This window comes from Prunus mume, linkage group LG2, assembly GCF_029339155.1.
Source record: "Prunus mume cultivar Tortuosa linkage group LG2, ASM2933915v1, whole genome shotgun sequence".
Classification (NCBI taxonomy): Eukaryota; Viridiplantae; Streptophyta; class Magnoliopsida; order Rosales; family Rosaceae; genus Prunus; species Prunus mume.
The window spans coordinates 21,930,477-21,949,336 of record NC_142699.1 but is presented as its reverse complement, the minus strand read 5'-3'; the positions used below and the strand labels follow the sequence as shown (position 1 = coordinate 21,949,336).

At 37.3% G+C, this 18,860-nt stretch overlaps 2 protein-coding genes, 1 long non-coding RNA gene and 1 pseudogene across 4 annotated transcripts; 2 read left to right on the top strand and 2 right to left on the bottom strand.

The window, feature by feature from the left end:
* Positions 1 to 156: 156 nt before the first annotated feature.
* LOC148919835 (5S ribosomal RNA) lies at positions 157 to 275 on the top strand (annotated as a pseudogene).
* Positions 276 to 2,643: 2,368 nt separating this feature from the next.
* On the bottom strand, positions 2,644 to 5,770 carry LOC103321771 (putative nucleoredoxin 1). Its single transcript, XM_016792048.2, has 4 exons — positions 5,501 to 5,770; positions 4,251 to 4,730; positions 3,648 to 4,127; positions 2,644 to 3,474 (listed from the first exon to the last, which is right to left on the bottom strand). The coding sequence occupies exons 1-4, from the start codon at positions 5,612 to 5,614 to the stop codon at positions 3,139 to 3,141; spliced, it is 1,410 nt and encodes a 469-aa protein (XP_016647534.2). The 5' UTR covers positions 5,615 to 5,770; the 3' UTR covers positions 2,644 to 3,138.
* A 2,868-nt stretch (positions 5,771 to 8,638) lies between these two features.
* Positions 8,639 to 9,124, bottom strand: LOC148919834 (uncharacterized). The gene has a single exon (XM_089044455.1). It carries the CDS (start codon positions 9,122 to 9,124, stop codon positions 8,639 to 8,641), a length of 486 nt encoding a protein of 161 aa, XP_088900581.1.
* A 4,148-nt stretch (positions 9,125 to 13,272) lies between these two features.
* On the top strand, positions 13,273 to 17,014 carry LOC148919833 (uncharacterized). Of its 2 annotated transcripts, none has more exons than XR_016123890.1 (5): positions 13,273 to 13,566; positions 13,668 to 13,847; positions 13,986 to 14,069; positions 15,408 to 15,507; positions 16,297 to 17,014. It is a non-coding gene; the product is annotated as an uncharacterized LOC148919833 (long non-coding RNA). The 2 variants fall into 2 exon arrangements; XR_016123889.1 differs by having other exon boundaries at positions 15,401 to 15,507.
* Positions 17,015 to 18,860: the final 1,846 nt, after the last annotated feature.

The following is an 18,860-nucleotide window of genomic DNA, read 5'->3' as shown; positions in this document are numbered from 1 at the left end:
AGGAAATCTAAAAGAAAGTGGAGTAATTAGTTGAGGAAGACGACAATAATGCATAATGTAAATCTAGCATTGATTGATCTGACAAAACGACTAAATATATGACGCATGGGCTCGTAAAGAAAAGCCGAAAACTCTCGATGAAGGTTCACTATTGACGGATGCGATCATCCCAACTCAAATGCACCGGATTCCATTAGAACCCCGAAGTTAAGCGAGTTTGGGTGAGAGTAGTACTAGGATGGGTGACCTCCTAGGAAGTCCTCTTGTTGCATCCTTTTATTTTTGTGTAAAAAGAAGAAGCCCACTATTGACATTGACATAGGCGTCCGTTGTCCAACCCATGCGGCCCATGTTAGGACTCAAATAAAACTAAACCCGTAAGCTTTAAGCCTATCAGGCCCAAAAATCACAAAATGTTCTCGTACTCCTCCCAACCTTTCTCATCCCACCTAGCAGAATCCTATGAAGCTCATAAGAGCATCCACAATGGACTCCATAAACTACCTCCTTACATAAAATTTAGGGATGATGTGAGAAAACTCACATCCAACCATACTCCTTATCCAACTTCTAAAATAAGGAGACCTCTAGGAGCTCCTAAATCTAAGGAGAGAGAAAGGACTACTAGTGGCTTCTTATAATTAAATGATGCTTTACTATTTATTATTATAATTTTATATGAAGAGGAAGCATTTATGCTAAACTTAAAAAAGAAATAAATCATTTATGATTCCCCAACTATGAAGCATTGTTGGAGTTGAAATTTTATAAGGAGCTTCTAAAATAGCTTTCTTGTGTTTTTAACTAAATTTTAACTAAAAAATAAGGAGCATGATTGTGTATATGCTTATGCTAGATCATATTCAACATATACAACTTAAGGTATGCTTTAGACCACAAAAAACAAAACAAAACAAAACAAAACAAAACAAAAAGCTATATCGTGGTTATGTTAACATAATATAATATTATTTTATTATTTCAATAGAAGTTGGCGACGACTTTGGGTCGAGTTCAATTTTCATGTTACTATTTTCTTTGTGCCCATCATGTCCTCCTTATTCTTTTGACATGTATCATTTCAGAACTCTGACTCTGTTGAATCTATTAATTTTTATTAAAATTAAATTTAATAATTATACAAACCTGATTTCTTCATCTTCTCTGCAACCCAATGGCAACAACCTCTGCCTCTACTGCCCCAAGCCTCATTTTCTCTTTCTTAAAATTGCATAACCATATCAAGATTGTTGAACTGCCCAACCTAATCTCTACTTCAAGTGAATCATCAATAGTCATGCTTGCTTGCCCTTCCTCACTAAATCAAAATTTTCTCTCCAAACAACCACAGGCATTCCTCCTCGACGACGCCGGAAAATCTTGAAAGGTATCTTTTTTAGATTTTTTAGTTCTTCAAAGTTTCAGCCTTGGAGCCTTTTGATCTTTGGCAGATCTATTTCGTCCCAAAAACCAACACTTGATTCTCCTTAGATCCTCATCCATAACACACACACACAGAGAGAGAGAGAGAGAGAGAGAGAGAGAGAGAGAGAGAGAGAGAGAGAGAGAGAGAGAGAGAGAGGATGGGGGAGACCGTGGGATGGTTGTGGTGGGCCGCTGTTGGAGTTGGTAGGTGGTTCCTCGGGGGCTATTGGGTTGTTGGGTTTTTACTTTTTTAGTTTTAATGTTTTTTAATTGAATGATAGATTAACAGATAATTGAATGATAAGTTAACAGAGTTCGATTAATGGTGAATCAGAGGACATGTGTTACAAAAATAAGGGAGAAACAAGGTGGCACATAGAAAATGGCAACAGGAAAAATGAACTCTTTTGGGTCAAGTCTCCTTTATTTCATGTTTTTTTTAGTCTGACCTTTATTTCATGTTTATGACAAAAATAAAATGAACCTTCATGTGTAGGCCATGCCTTGCCCAACATATTTATAGACACACATTGGCAGCGTGCAAATAATCATCAATTACATTAAGAGATATTTAGTCATATACCCATTCTTAGCACAAAAACTATAAATAAACCCTACACGATTTAATTTCTATAAACAAACCCCAAAAAAAGGCAAAAAATGACAACTGTCCCTATTGAATTTAATTTTGATTATTAAATTACTTTGATGTCATATTGAGTGTTTTGGGCTTTTTATGAGGTTTTTGGGTTGTGTTTGTTTTAAGAAATTAATGGCAGTTTTGTAATTTAAAGGAAGTTAAAAACCTTTTTGTTATGTTATAGATGAGCTTTGGGTTTGTTTCTAAAGTCCATTTCATATAGGTTTTTTTTATAATTTGGGCTCTCATATTGGGTATAATAGTGAATCTCCCTTATATTAAAGTGATATGTACTTTTTTATATAAGCAAGCAATGTTGGTAAACGTTTAAATGATCAAACACATGATATTAGATTCAAGAGTAAACGTTTAACTACTTGAGTTACAAATTCTTACTAATGCGACGTGTAGGAGTTAAAAATTCTTACTAACGCTACGTGTAGTTGTTAGACAATGGATTTAAATAAAATCATAGATCCTAAAATTGGAATACAACTAAAATTTAAGACATGTAATTTAAAAAAAAGTGGTAGATTGTAAAGTAAAAAGTAATTGGGAATTGCCAAGAAAAGTTTCAATTCGATGTAAATGCACAACCTCACCAGATCTTATAATAGAATAACATTGTACCATATGGGACGACAATACATTGGGACACAACAGAAAGAAACTATTCAACATAAACAAGTCTCTAATAATCTCCATATGAGATTTTAAGCTCTAAATCACACACATACTTATTCTTAAGCTTTTTTACACACATCACCATCGCACACCCATCCTTCTTGAGGAGGATCTTGTTCCTGCTTGGCATCACTTTTGGTTCCTCTATCTTTCTCCAATGCACATTTTGGGTGGAGATCAAAGTCACACTCCTCACAATAGAATGACCACGCCCCTCCCGGTTCACCACACCCGTCACATACATAACTTTTACGGCGAGCAAGCGTGAGCTCGTGCTCCTCATGTTGGGCACTCTTCAACTTCTTAGGCCACCTCTTTGCCATCTCCTCAAACTCTGCTTCTATCTCTTTTAGCCGCTCTTCAGTGAAAGGATAAGCATTTGCCCCATGCTACATAACGAGGTCTCTTGCCTCTTTTGTGACTGTTTGGCCAGTAGGACCAATGGCTACGAGCATGGGGATGCCTCTCACCTTGAATCTGTGGCTCAAGGATGCTTTTCTCAAGTCACCAAAGGGAAGAGCAAGCCATGGCATTCCAGAGAAAAACTCATCAAAATCGCCTTGGTCTTTGTCATTAGAGATGAAAATAACTTCAAATGCATCATCCTTTGCCTTAATCTTGTGGTAGGCTTCAACAAGTTTTGGTAGAAAGGCACGGCATGGATGGCACCAATGAGCTGAGAAATAAAGGAGGATGTTCTTCCCCACCAGATCTGACACAAGAATCTAAATCCACAAATAATAGTTGTCATTCACTTATTACCACAAACAGCACAAACACGCACACAGATAGATGTCACCTACCCTGACAAAAGGAACCTGTGGGATTTTTGCACCACAATGCACAAAAAAATATCACTTTTGAAACCATAAAAGGAGGTTAAAAACTATTATCTTACCTCAGTTCCACCTTTTCCAATGACAAAGTTTCGATCCCCAGATACCAAAATTGACTCCAGGGTTTGAGCTTTCTCCTTTGCCTTTTCTATCTCAATAAGCTCTGCAAACTTCTCTGGGGTGAAGGGGTAAGCCAGAACCCCATGCTCTTCTATAGCCTCAGCAACGTTCTTACTAATAGTTTTACCATCTGCCCCAATAATAACCAAAGTGGGTAAGGTTGAAAGCTCAAAGTATCCAGCCAACTTCTCAACATTTTTGTCCCCGATTGGCAAAGAAAACCAAGGCATGCTCTTAAAATCTTGCTTGAATGATTCTTCATCATCATCAAGTGGTATCACCACAACCTCAAAGCTCTCTCCATTTGCTTTTAGCTTCTCATAAACCTCCAAAAGTTTTGGAGTAAAGTCAACACATGGACTGTATACAGACAATGAAAAATAGAGACCCACTATGTTCCCTTCAAGTTCAGAGACAGGCACCTTAACATATGCGCACATTGAGAACAACAGTCAGATTGGGGCCCAAATTACATTTTCTGATACATGTATAAAAAATGAGACTAGTAGTTAATAGCATAAACAAGCAGTGACATTGAAACTTACATTCTTTCCGTCATTTGAAATTACAAAGTCACGTAAGTGAGAGACCAAGATCGTTTTCAAGGACTGATCCATTCTATGTACTTCTTCTTGATCCTTTAGTTCTTTTATCTTTTCTGGTGTAAAAGGATAGCCATCTACTCCATACTCCTGAATAATCTCAACTCCACTGTCACACAAAACTTTGCCATCTTCACCAAGGATCACAAGATGGGGTATTCCTATGACCTTGAACAGTTCATTCATGCAATCACGTGCCTCTGAATCAGAAAACGGAATTGCAAGCCATGGCATCTTGGAGAAGTACCCATTGAATGACTCATCATCTTCATCAGCTGAGATAAATACAACCTCAAAATCGCCTTTTGGAGAAAGTTCATTGTAGGCCTCTACTAAAGCCGAGGTGAACCGTTGACATGGACTGCACCATGATGCAGAAAAGTACAACCCAAGATTTTTCCCCTCCAAGCTTTCAACTTTAATCTGTAAATCAAGAATTTAACAAATGATTCCTCCCTTGTATTATCCCCACAGGATCCAAAGATACAGTGGCGGATCCAGGTACTTTCCTCTTAAGGGTCAACGTGTAAAATGTTAAAAAAAATTCTATACAAAATACACCTACAAAATTGAAACCATAATATTATAATTCATAATTAATAGAAACAACCACATTATAAACTAGAATTGTCCACGATATCTTAAAATCCCTTGCTCCTCTGTGGATCTACCATTGCTTAGATACGATTACCAACGCCTATGCTAGATCCAAACCCCTCTACATCTTAATAATCAATATGCTTTTACACTATTTCTATGAACTTTCCTAATCACTTTTTTTAAATAAACCACTATTCAAATTAATACACTGTACAGATATCCGAACAAATTACACAAACAAATGCTGAAATACAATTCACCCATACTTGATATGAACTTGCCTAACCAAATACAAAACCTTGCAAATAGAGAAATTGAAGATAGTAACTTGGTTTTTCTTATGCCACTCAAACACTCAACCTCCATTTATTTTCTATTTGCGAATTTGTTTATCTACTAGTGTAATGACCTATGTTACATGGATACAGACACGGGTACGGCGATACGACACAATATGACAAACTATATTCAAAGACCCAAAAGTGACTATAATTCCACTATTATCACAAATTGTCCCCATACCCATATTTTCCTGAAAAGAAATGAACATAAGATAATCTAAAACAATCATATATTGAAAGGTGAAAATATACCTTATCACCATTGTTGCGGACAACAAAGTCCCTCTGGGAAGAAGAAAGCAGCGAGCGAAAGTTGTGGGGTTTGCTGTTGACCAGCTCAGTGACGTTTTGTTCATCATCGGACATATTGGCTATTCTTGGGTTTTCTTCAACATGATTGGATTGGATTGGATTGGATTGGATTGAACTGGTTACAATTTAGAAAGTTGCAGAGCTCGTGATTTGTGAAAATGAGGCGGTTTAGAAGTTGCATCCAATTAATGATGTTCTTGGAATATTGATACAAAATAAATTAGGTGTTAAAAAGATATTTGATTTTGCAAAAATAATGCATCCAACTAACTCAACCAAAAAAGTTGCATCCAATTAATGATGTTGTTGGAATATTGATACAAAATAAATTAGGTGTTAAAAAGATATTTAATTTTGCAAATATAATGCATCCAACTAACTCAACCAAAAAAGTCGCATTCAATTAATGATGTTCTTGGAATATTGATACAAAATAAATTAGGTGTTAAAATATATTTAAAATATGAATATGATCTATTACGACAAAGACTCATCGTCACAATCATGGTGATTATTCAAAGGTGTAACATCCCTGATACAATTTAATCAATTTAATCAAATTTAATTCTTTTGTGAAATTTCAATTTTGCCATTGGGAGTAGAGGTACTTTTGTCACTTTAAAAAAAACATTTATTGTATGGCATTACGTAATGATGTAAGTTTGTGTTAGCTTAAGGTTAGCACAGGCCCTCAAAATCTCAAGACCGGCTTTGAGTGCACCCAAGTTCGATTCACGTAAAAGACAATCTTAAGGTAACCCAATATAATACTCCCCCATTTCCCTCCCTATCGAATGACAAAAATAAAAATAAAAAATAAAATTGCAAAAAGTAGAATAAAAATTATAGTTGAAAATTTATTACATATAGGACTAGTAAAATTTCTTTAAAGAACAGAGTCATATGCAAATGTGACCTAGCTAGCAGCAAAACCACCATAATGACAATTGGGGTCAAATTAAAGTTTTGGTTTGTTTTTTTGAAACTTATTGTTTTCGTTGAAAGATAAAAACTGCTCTGCTGTCTATCAATCACATCATGTTGCAACCACTGTTTAAAGCAGCTTGTCCAATGTCAACACCAACATTCAATATCCCAACTACTTTCACAACCACATACTGAAATAATAAATACCCAATCACAAGGAATTAGTCAGTAATTATGTAGGCAAAGGTCATGCTCCCTATTATTTAGTTAAAATTTAGCTAAAAACACACAAAAGTTATTTTAGGAACTCTATAAAATTTGAACTCCAATCATACTCCCTAAGTTAGGAAGTCATAAATACTATAGTTATTTTTTAATTCAATATGATTGGTTGTCATCTCTATAAATAAATAAATAAATATAATTATATTAATTAAAAGTTTAAACTATGCATAAAATGAAACATTATTAAATTATAAGGAGCCACTAGGAGTTCTTTCTCTCTCCTCAAATTTAGGAGTTCCTAGAGGTCTCTCTATTTTAATAAATGAATAGGGAGTATGGTTGAAGTTGTATTTTTCCAATTCCTCCCTAAAATTTGTCTAAGGAGGTGGTTTAGAGACCCCATTGTGGATGCTTTAAATGCAAGTAATTATAGTGTACGTAGTATGGGAGTGTGTCCTATAGAGAGTTAGTAAAGTGGTACACGATTGTTTTTATATATGCTCGGATATTTAATTTTGCAAAAATACTGCATCCAACTAACTCAACCAAAAAAGTTGCATTCAATTAATGATGTTCTTAGAATATTGATACAAAATAAATTAGGTGTTAAAAAGATATTTAATTTTACATAAATAATGCATCCAACTAACTCAACCAAAAAAGTCACAATTAATGATGTTCATGGAATATTGATACAAAATAAATTAGGTGTTAAAAAATATTTAATATCTGAATATGATGTATTACGACAAAGACTTATCGTCACAATCATGGTGATTATTCAAAAGGTATAACATCCCTGATACAATTTAATCGATTTAATCAAATTTAATTCTTTTGTGAAATTTCAATTTTGCCCTTGGGAGTAGGGGTACTTTGGTCACTTTAAGAAAAAAGAACATTTATTGTATGACATTACATAATTGTGTAAGTTTGTATTAGCTTATGTGAGGCCTCGGTTTATGGTTAGCACAGGGCCCTCAAAATCTCGAGACCGGCCATGTTTATTGTTACATCTTCAACGATATTAGGAGATTTTAAAAAGATAGGTTCGATAAAAATAATGCATAATGAGCAACACTATATGCTCCTTCATTATTTTCACAAAAGAATCTAAAAGAGAGTAGAGTAATTAGATTAACAATAAGTATAAAAGTGGTTAAAAATTAATTAAAAAATTAGGTATTAGACATAAAAATCTTTATTAATGAGGATTTGATATCTAGAGTATTTCTGTTTTGGTTTTGATACATATGAATTAAATTTTGTTTTGGATTTGGCCGAAAAGGAGGCCCACATTCATTGGGCCAGTCTAAATTATTAAGGTAAAATACAATTTTACCCTTTTGTTTAAAAGCCTTCTAAAATCGTATCTCACCCTTAAGCTTCCTCGACAACCTCAAGCTCTGATCCCCTGCACCCGACTCAACAACCTACGCAGCTTCGTCCTGCGACTCCTTGTCCTCGTCTTCCCGATCCGCCATCCGAAAGCAAGCCACGACGTTGGGTCCGTACCGGGTGGGAACGACGACACTAGAGCCGCGAACGGGCTTCCTTAGCCCAATAACCGCCCGTTTCTGCGATGGTCCGTGTTTTCCCGGCAATGACTGATAGGACTCTATCTTTCAACCTTAGACATTAACCAAGAACAGAGGGAACCCAAAGAATGTTTCTGTATATTTCTCAACAATACGTACAATGGCTCCCCAAATTGGTAATAAAGCCACCTTCAAGGATACAACAGTAATTGTAACAGATTCCCCAACTAACACTTGACACGTGGCTAACTAACTATCCAAAACTGTTTTACAGTTTTGGCTCTAACTCCTAATTCCTATCATTACCCCTCCCTTTGAAGCTAAGTTTACAAGCATTGAAAACTTATTAGAACAAAAAACAGAGTTGCTACAGCAATTGCAACATGATTCATCTGGAATTGAAAGCAGCTTCAACTGGGCAATGAATTCTGGAAATCGCCTGTAGGTCATGGTAGTCCTCCCACGTGGCATCCTCTGGTGTATGACCCTTCCAATGTACTAGGACATCCACCCCCGCAGCATTACCACATTTGACTAACTTCCTTTCCAAAATAGCCAGTGGCTCATCTTGCACAATACCATCTTCAGTAATCCGAGGTAATGTTAACGAAAGAGTCACATGAGTTCCCAAATGCTTCTTCAAACAAGAAACATGAAATACAGGGTGGATCTTACAACCAGTAGGCAATTGGAGTTTGTAAGCCACTGGTCCCAACTTCTCCAGTATCTCATAAGGGCCATAAAATTTGGGCAAAAGTTTGTGGTATGAGTGAGCAGCCAAGGACTGTAACCGGTAAGGTACCAAACGCAAATACACCATATCCCCAACCTGAAATTCCCTTTCAGAGCGATGTTTATCAGCTTGAGTCTTCATTCGAGTCTGTGCCATAAGGAGATTAGACTTCAGCAAGGTCAACACTCTGTCTCTGGCAGCCAAGCTTCACAACATTGGCAAATCTGGTAGTGCTTGGCTCATATGGTGTAACCCTGGGTGGGGGCTGACCATAAACAACTTCAAATGGGGTTAACTTGGTTGATGTATGATAGGCTGTATTATAGCTAAATTCTGCCCAAGATAACCAAAGCAACCATTTTTTGGGCTGAGCAGCAGCAAAACACCTCAAATAGGTCTCCAAACACCGATTAACCACTTCAGTTTGGCCATCAATCTGGGGATGATAACCAGAGCTCATCCGTAAAGCTACATCATGCAATTTGAAGAATTCTTTCCAGAAATCACTAACAAATACTGGATCCCTGTCGCAAACAATGGAGCTAGGCATACCATGTAACTTAAACACATGGTCCACAAAGAGCTGAGCAATGGTAGCAGCTGAATAAGGATGGGATAAAGCAATGAAATGGGCATACTTGCTCAGACGATCAACTACTACAAAAATGACAGATTTCCCTTGGCAAGGGGGTAAGCCAACAATAAAATCCATTGAGATATCAGTCCATACCTTATCCGGTATAGGCAAGGGTTGCAATAATCCAGCAGGAGTCACAGTTTCATACTTATGTTGTTGACAGATGTGGCATTCAGCTACCATTTTTTGCACATCATGTTTCATACCTGGCCAATAAAAACTCCGAGAAAGTCTTTGATAAGTCTTCAAGAACCCAGCATGACCAGCCGTTGGAACTGAGTGATGAGCAGCAAAAACTTTGGGCTCCCAAATCGAATCAGGACTGAGGACTATTCTGGAGTTATATTTAAGGAGACCATTGTCAATGTGAAACTTGAGTAATTGATTTGTTGTAGAAAGAGATGATGCATGAGGGGATTGTGTAAGACCAGCAACAGCTAGAACTTCATGTTTTTTATTAAGAATCCAAGGATCACCCTCATTGTACCGTCGTAAATCATCCATCCAACTGTGATAAGGATATGTAATTGCCAAATTCTCAATATACTGCCCAGAAACATCAGTTCCCATGGGCAAGTTGTCCATGGCAAAGACTTGAACTTGGTCAGTAGAAGAGCTGTGACTGATAGGAAATCTAGACAAAGCATCAGCTGCTTTATTATCACTCCCTTGCCTATAGTGTATCTCATAATCATAGCCCAAAAGCTTGGTGACCCATTTTTGCTGAAAAGGAGTGTGAGCCTTATGATTGAGAAAATATTTAAGACTATGGTGATCTGTCTTAATGATCAAGTGTCTTCCTTGTAAGTAATGATGCCACTTCTTGATGGCATGAACAATTGCCATCATTTCCCTCTCGTAAGTGGAAAGGGCTTGGTTTCTAGGACCAAGAGTCTTGCTGGTAAAAGCAATAGGCATGCCTTCCTGCTGTAACACAGCTCCTATACCAGAGCCAGAAGCATCACTCTCAATGATAAAAGGTTTTGTAAAATCTGGCAAGGCGAGCACCCTAGGAGATAACATGAGTTCCTTGAGCCTGTGAAAGGCAGCAGTAGCCTCGGGAGTCCACAAAAATCCATCCTTCTTAGTTAACTGAGTCAAAGGGAAACTTTCCCTACCATAGTGAGGAATAAATTTCCGATAATAACCTGTGAGACCCAAAAATCCTCTCAAACTTTTAACAGAAATAGGTACAGCTACCAGCCACTGCGTTTAATTTGGAAGGATCAGCTGAAACTCCTTGCCTAGAGACGATGTGACCCAAATATTCAATAGTAGAAACTCCAAAGGCACACTTGGACATCTTGACAAAAAGTTGATGATGCTTTAAAATTTCCAAAACAGTACGTAAATGCCTCAAACGATCTGACCATGAAGTACTGTAAACAAGAATATCATCAAAAAATACCAAGACAAACTTCCGTAAACAATTCCGAAAAATCTCATTCATCAAACCTTGAAATGTGGCAGGAGCATTTGTCAAACCGAATGGCATAACAAGGAATTCATAATGTCCCTCGTGAGTCCGAAAAGCTGTTTTTTCAATATCTTCTGGATGAACTCTGATCTGATGATAGCCACTCCTCAAGTCCAATTTGGAAAAATACTTTGCCCCATGCAATTCATCCAACAGATCATCAATAAGTGGAATTGGATACTTATCTTTTATAGTGAACTCATTTAACTGTCTGTAATCCATGCACATTCTCCATGTGCTATCCTTCTTCTTGACCAACAAAACAGGAGAAGAAAAAGGGCTATGACTATTTCGTATAAATCCAGAGTCCAGCAGCTCCTTGACACACTTTTCAATCTCTGACTTTTGAAGTGGTCCATAAGCATATGGTCTAATGCTTGGTGGTTTACAACCAGAAATTAGTGGGATCCGATGATCATGTTCTCTCACAAGAGGTAGTGTAGTTGGGGTGCCAAAGACAGCAGAAAAAGAATCCAATAAGGCTTGCAATTCATGCTGTTGTGGTGAGGATAAATCTTCTGCGGGTTTGGCCATATTTTCACATTCTACAGCACAAAGAATCACACCATAACAACCTGAATGCAACAACTTGTCCATCTGTTGACAAGAAATAGGCTGTGGAAGCTGAGGCTTAGAACTGGACAAACAGATTTGCTCATTCCCATGCCAAAACTTCATAGTTAATCTCTCAAAGTCCCACAAGATTGGACCAAGAGTTCTCAACCACTGAACCCCAAGCACAATGTCACAGCCTCCCAATGGCAAAGCAAACATATCAGAGTTATATACATAAGTCCCGATGGCTAAAGGAACCGCAGCACAACAACCCTTACTCTGAACTTGTCCACCATCAGCTATCATGACATCACAAATATGAGACTGATCTAACTTCCAACCCAACTTCTTAACCATGCCAAGATCGATGAAATTATGAGAACTTCCAGAGTCTAACAATACCACAACCGGACAGTTTTTAATTACAGCAGTGAGTTTCATAGTCTTAATAGCAAGAGGAGCAGGAGTACCATACAAAGCACAAGCTGTGATACAACAAGCAGTTACCTCAGCCACTTGTTCAATCTGTTGTAATTCATGAACTATTTCCTCTTCTTCAGAACTATTATAACCCATATCCAACAACAAGATTTGTTTCCTTGCACACTTATGACCCCTCACAAATTTTTCATCACAATAAAAACAAAGATGATTCTGCCGTTTATATTGGATTTCTTCTGGGGTTAATTTCTTGACAGGCATATCCTTCCTAGGAGCAACTTCATTTTTAGCAGGAACTAAATCATTTTGAATGGGTAAAAAAGGCAATCTTGACTTAAAATTTCCAGCAAAATGTGCATACCTCAACTTCTGAAGTTTAGCCTCCACTTCGTGAGCAAAATTCATGGCCTCATGAACTGTAGCAGGACGAAGCAGCTTGACATCATGCTTGAGTTCTTCCTTTAATCCTCCAACGAAACAGCTCAATCGAAAAATAGGACTAAGATCACGGATTCGAGTTGCCAATCGTCGAAACTCAGCAATATAATCCTTTAAGGGACCTGTTTGACGAAGCTTAAAGAGTGACTCTGCAAAATCCTCAAACCCATGAGAGCCAAATTCTCTACAAAATGCCCTGGTAAAATCTTCCCATTTGGACAAAGAAGAAGCACATTCCTCCCATTTATACCATTGCAGAGCCTCACTATCCAGATGGAAAGAAACCATTTTTACCTTTTTCTCAGAAGGCACCGAAAAGTAATCAAAATACTGCTCCGCCTTGTAAATCCATTCAATTGGATCATCCCCATTGCTGAATCTGGGAAATTCGATCTTGACAAAGGGCATCCGATTCTCAGAAGAAAAACCCTGTTCCCTTCCTCGGTGATCCCTCTCTCCGCGCCACCGAGAGCCGCCACCGCTGCGTCGTCATCGATGGAGGCGAGAATGGCTGAGCAAAACCCTCACGACGAGAATCAAATGAATCGAGGCGTTTGTCAATGGAAGCAAACTTATCCTCAAGAAGACGCTGAATTGTTTCCAAAATGACTTGGTTTTTGGAATTAGAGGTTTCCAGCGCAGCAACACGAGCGTCCATTGTTAACGCACGAGTACGAACTCGAGCACGGGTCATATACTAAAGGAACAGCTTAGAGGATCAATGGCCTGATACCAATGATAGGACTCTATCTTTCAACCTTAGACATTAACCAAGAACAGAGGGAACCCAAAGAATGTTTCTGTATATTTCTCAACAATACGTACAATGGCTCCCCAAATTGGTAATAAAGCCACCTTCAAGGATACAACAGTAATTGTAACAGATTCCCCAACTAACACTTGACACGTGGCTAACTAACTATCCAAAACTGTTTTACAGTTTTGGCTCTAACTCCTAATTCCTATCAATGACTCTAGGCGTTCACGGAAGAGCGACTCCGATGAGGATGAGGCCCTTGATATATCCCCTATCAGGTTAATCAATTTCTTAGTTTATCAATAATTTATGCATGTGATCAATTTTTGTCAATCGAAATTGAATTTTTGAAGTGGTGGTTTGTTTTGAAATAGTTCAGATAACGTGAGGTTAATTGATGCAAACCAGAACATGGTGAATTGTTGGTGAATTGTGGGGGAAAAAAGAAGAAGAAAAGCATTATCAAAGTCTTGAAGTTGTTTATTGTTGTTCTGCGTAGGTTGGAGTGGTCTCTAAAAGTGAGGCTATTCGATTAGCTGACGATGCTGAACTTGATTTGGTATGCATTTTGCCACTAATTTGTGTTATTTGCTTTGTTTTTCCTTTTTGTGTTTTATTGTTTGAGCTTCTTATTTGAGTTAGAAATGATGCTTTTATAACATGGTTTTGAAGACTAATCTCTTCTGCATTGTTGCAGGTAATATTTTCTCCAGAAGCAGATCCTCCAGTTCTCAGAAATCATGTTACTAGATGGTTGCTTTATATTGGAACTTTTCCTCAGGTATGATCAACACTTAAATATGAAGTTAGAAGACGAATCTGATCCGATATTCAATAGTGCTTGGATGATTGCAGCTCTTCGCCATGATCTGATATTACTTGAAAACCAGATCCCCTTCTTTATTCTCAAAGTTTTGTATGATGCTATGAAGTCTCATCTTAAGGGTACACCAAACTCTGTCACTAGCCTTGCTCTTAAGTTCTTTGAAATGAACCAAAAGTCAGCAAAAGAAGAGCCTGACACAAAAAACCATCATTTGCTTCATCTTTTGCACAAATTCTACCTCCCGAATTTAGATTCCACAACAAATCACCAACTGAAATGCAGTGTTACAGATATCCGACCTAGTCATATCTCAATCTCAGTCTCCGTTGAATTGACTTCTCACATTCAACATGTTTTTGCAATACATCTAACTTCAGGGATTCCTAGACCTGAACAAGCAGCTACAACCAATATTAAAACATGGGGATTCAATTTTAGCTCTTCAAACCTTTTAAGGGCTGGAATTGAGTTTGAAAAAGGGTTGTCGGAGGACCATTGTTGAACATAACTTTCGTCAAGGGATAATAATCAGAATTCCACCATTCGACATTCACTTGACATGAGATTCACTCTTTAGGAACCTGATCGCTTTTGAGCAATGCAGCCTTAGAAGTACGCATCATATTGCAGTTTTGGAAATGGTTGATGCCATCACTATCATATAATATTTTAAGTACCATTTTGCAATAGTATTTAAACTTTAGTTCAGTGAAATTTTATACAGATTTTGCATACAAACTGCATTGCAGTCTTGGAAACTGAATTGCAATTTTGGAAACTACATTGCAATTTTGGAGTTGTAGTCGATATGGTGGTGTTTCTCCCCTCCGTGCTTCCACATGTTATCAAAAAGTTCATTGTCCTTTAGCTTATGAGAGTGTGTTTATTTGTAGTTAAAAATGGCTCATTTACACCAGCAACAAAATAGTAATCCACAACAGCTTCAGCAGCATAATCTTTCTAAAGCATTCAATTTGTTTCAGAAACTTGAAACTGCCACAGCTGAAGAAAAGATCATGGTCTTTGATGAAATAATGCCCCAAGCCCTTTCTCTAATGACCGATGTGTTTGGCTAATTTTGTGAATCTTCTCTGCAACATAGTCTCTGTGCTTTTCTTGGTTGGACTCTGTTAAACTATTGAACTTTGCATATATCGGGCACCATTCAGACTATGATATGATGTGGGTTGCTTAGTGGCTGTTAATGTGCTTGTTTCTATTTGATTACTTTTGGTTCTTGGTTTCCCAATTGATTTTTTGAATTATGATTTTTATATGTGCATTAGTTACAAGTTGAAGTAAGATGGACGGTGGAAGAGACAACAAAGATGAGTTTAATGACAAAGGGCTGTTTTCACAATTTGCTGGATATGCTGCTGGACACTACCCACAGGTGCCATTTTAGTTGTGTATATGAGTTGGTAATTATAATTGATTGGCCCAGGTTGGTGCCCTTCACACCCCAACTTTCTCATTGAATTACAGTTTTTTACGTAGTATATAATTGATGCTATTGAATTACTGTTTTTTAACTGCAACTTCTTATTATAGAGCTCACTTACTATGCATTTGTCTTGATTTGGATATGGTTGATGTCATCACTGTCATATGATATTTCGCAATACCATTTAAGCTTTAGTTCAGTAAAATTTTATACAGGTTCTGCATTGTAGTTTTGCACAAACTACATTGCAGTTTCGGAAATTGTATTGCAGTTTTGGTAATTACAATTGGATTTTTGCTCTTTCCTTGGCCTTCAACCTCACCAATTTGAAGAGTAGAGACTACCCATATGAGGAATTGAGTGGGCAAGAGAAGAGTAGAACTAGCTAAGAGCAAGGGAACTCAAAATTGGACTTTTGGAAACTGGAAACTGGAAACTGCATTGCAGTTTTCATTTAATTACAATTGTTGTAGCTGTTTTCATTTTCATTTTTGTTTTTTTTAACATAATTGATATCTACATTGTATTTTTGTTGCAGTTTCTGTTTTTATTTGCAGTTTTTACGTGAACAAGTGTTGAAATGATTTTTTTTTTTAACCGTTGATTGTTTATATAAATATTGTATAACTGAATAAATATTACAAAATCAGGTTTGGCGTAGTGATTTGTGAGTGAGTCTTCCTCCTTTGAGGGTCAAGGTTCGAGTCCATTCAATGACACAAAATCTTTTTTTTAAAGGTGAATAAAGGGCAACGGAGTTGGTCCCCTACAGCCGGTGGCTGGCCGGCGACGGGCGGTGGCGGCCAACGGTGGTGGTGGCAGGTGGTCGACGGTGGTGTTGGCAAGTGGTCGGCGGTGGTGTTGGCAGGCAACGGCGGATCCAAGAATTTTTCAGCGGAGGTGCAATTTTAAAAAGTTAAGAGCTCAAAATAAAAATAAAAAGACAACTAAACATCCTTATAATTTAAACAATACTAATGTTATTAATAATTAATTAAAAAAGACAACTAAGCCTCTTTCTCGAGTTTGCTACTAATCTTACTAATAAAGAGAGAGCTAAATAAGCAAAAAAAATTATTTAAAAAACAAAAAAACAAAAAACAAAAAACAAAAAAAGAATAAACAAAATTGGCGTTTGCTCAAGAAAAAAATAAATATGCATTCAACTTACCTTGGATTGGCATACTTAAGACGAAAAAAAAAATTGCAAAATTCCTATGATGCACGCACACTTTGATGAAATTGGGTAATGTTAAATTGGTCTTTTATGAAGAGAATTCTTAATCCCACTTAAATAAGGAATTCCCAAAACCCAATTGAATAAAGAGAATTCCTAATAAAAACCCAATTAAGTAAGGAATTATACAAGCCCTTTGAAAAGCCCACGAAATGGCCAGCAGTTCCCCTTTCTTTTCTTTTTTCCCCTTTCTTTTTAAAACCCTGGTCCAAAACAACGTCGTTTGGCGAGCTTCGCTTAAAAAAACAAGTGCGCAAACTTTGCATCGTTCCTGCTTGAAGGAAAGTGCCGCGCTATTTTTAGCCACTCAGAGATAGCCTTTTTGATCTTATTGGCTTAAGCAGACCATTCATGAGCAGATAAGATCAAAGAAAGCAACCTACAGTCCCATCCATGCATACTAACTATAAACAACCGATTTGCTTATTCAACAACTCTCTAATCAGTTTAGGCTAGTGGTTTGGGCATTTCGTCAAACAGGTTGTGTGCGTCCAGTAGAGGTGCAACTCCAGAGCTGTAATGGAGTTTTCCGACCACCGAGGTGCAGTGCACCTCCTTGCGCTGCAGGTCTGCCATGGCAGGTGGCCGATGACGGATTCCAATGGTGGTGACCGGTGGCGGGATTCTGGCGGTGATGGTTGGCTAGATATGGACATGTGGCATAGTATGCTTGCCTTAGAAGGAGTGGCATTGTGTGTAATTTTGATATTTTTTAATGATATTTTTGTAAAATTTGGTACTACATTTTGTCTTTAGCCTTATGCTAATTAGATGAAATTGTATTCTTATCTTCCAAATTAGTAAACTATATTGTGTTTTAAAACTAAAGCTCTCTAAATTAATTTTGTGTACGCAATTGATAAAAAAACTTTATGCATCAAACTCTAAAACTCAGTATGCATTAAAGTGAAAATTACCTATTCCATTTGCAAATACATCTACCTACCAGTGTGATGACAGACCCAATTCAACGACCCCAAATTGACTCTAATTCCATGATTATCACAAATTTTCCCATGACCCGTATTTTCCATACAAATCTATAGAAAAAAACAGATATAAAAATCCATATAAAGATTCATATTATTTTAACTTACCCAACGTTTTCTGGAAATATATATATATATATATATATAGTTCCCTTCAGTTGAGGGATCCCTCAAATAGTGTTATTTGAGGGATGAGGCGCTCAACCGTTGGATCTCTTTTAATGAGCTTGTGTGGCTGTGATTCTTTTAAATGTTTTAACCCGTTTGAAAACTCCTGACCCACCACAAACTCCACTTACGCTTAGGAATGACGTACGCTGGGAAACCAAACGTCTTTCTTCTTCCTCCAACGCTTGGAGACCTTTCACGCAGACCAAACGACGTGAAGAAGAAGACTCACCATCGTCAGTTGAAGAAGAAGACCCACATCGTCAATTGAAGAAGAAGACCCACCATCTATGCGACAGAGGTATGTTATCATTGGTTCTGATTCTTTCAATATCTGAGCCATGGTTCTTCGATTTGGAGTTCTGGGATGAGTTCTGATATGGTTTTAATGGGTTTGAAGATCACTCCTCCAGATTTGTAATGGTTTTTTAAAATTTTGGAATATCATGTGTATGACATCTGAATTGAGTTCTAATGGGCATGAAGAGAAAAAAAAATACAGGGACAATTTCATATTCTGATATTAAATAATGCGTGGGCTGTATGCCTCATAGAATTATTTAGTTTTGTGGTCCTTAAGATGTGAAATTTGGTTTACAGAGAATTAGAAGCCAAAACTGTCAGCCTTCACTTACATAATATATTTGCGGTAGAGTAGGTTTTCCAACCTCTACATTTAGCACTAAGCCTTTACTGCTTCACATTAACTATCAATTTACAGTAGTTTTCACTTCTTGCACTCTTCATGTGTGTGCGCGCATGTTTATGTTCCATCCCTCCCTAGAACAGTTCAGCTGAGTAAGCGGGTGTATGGCATGCGGGGTAAAAGTCTAAAAAGTTTTATTTGATTATCTGGACTTACATACTCCTACTACGATTGGCTTATAATGTCTAAAAAGTTATGTGTG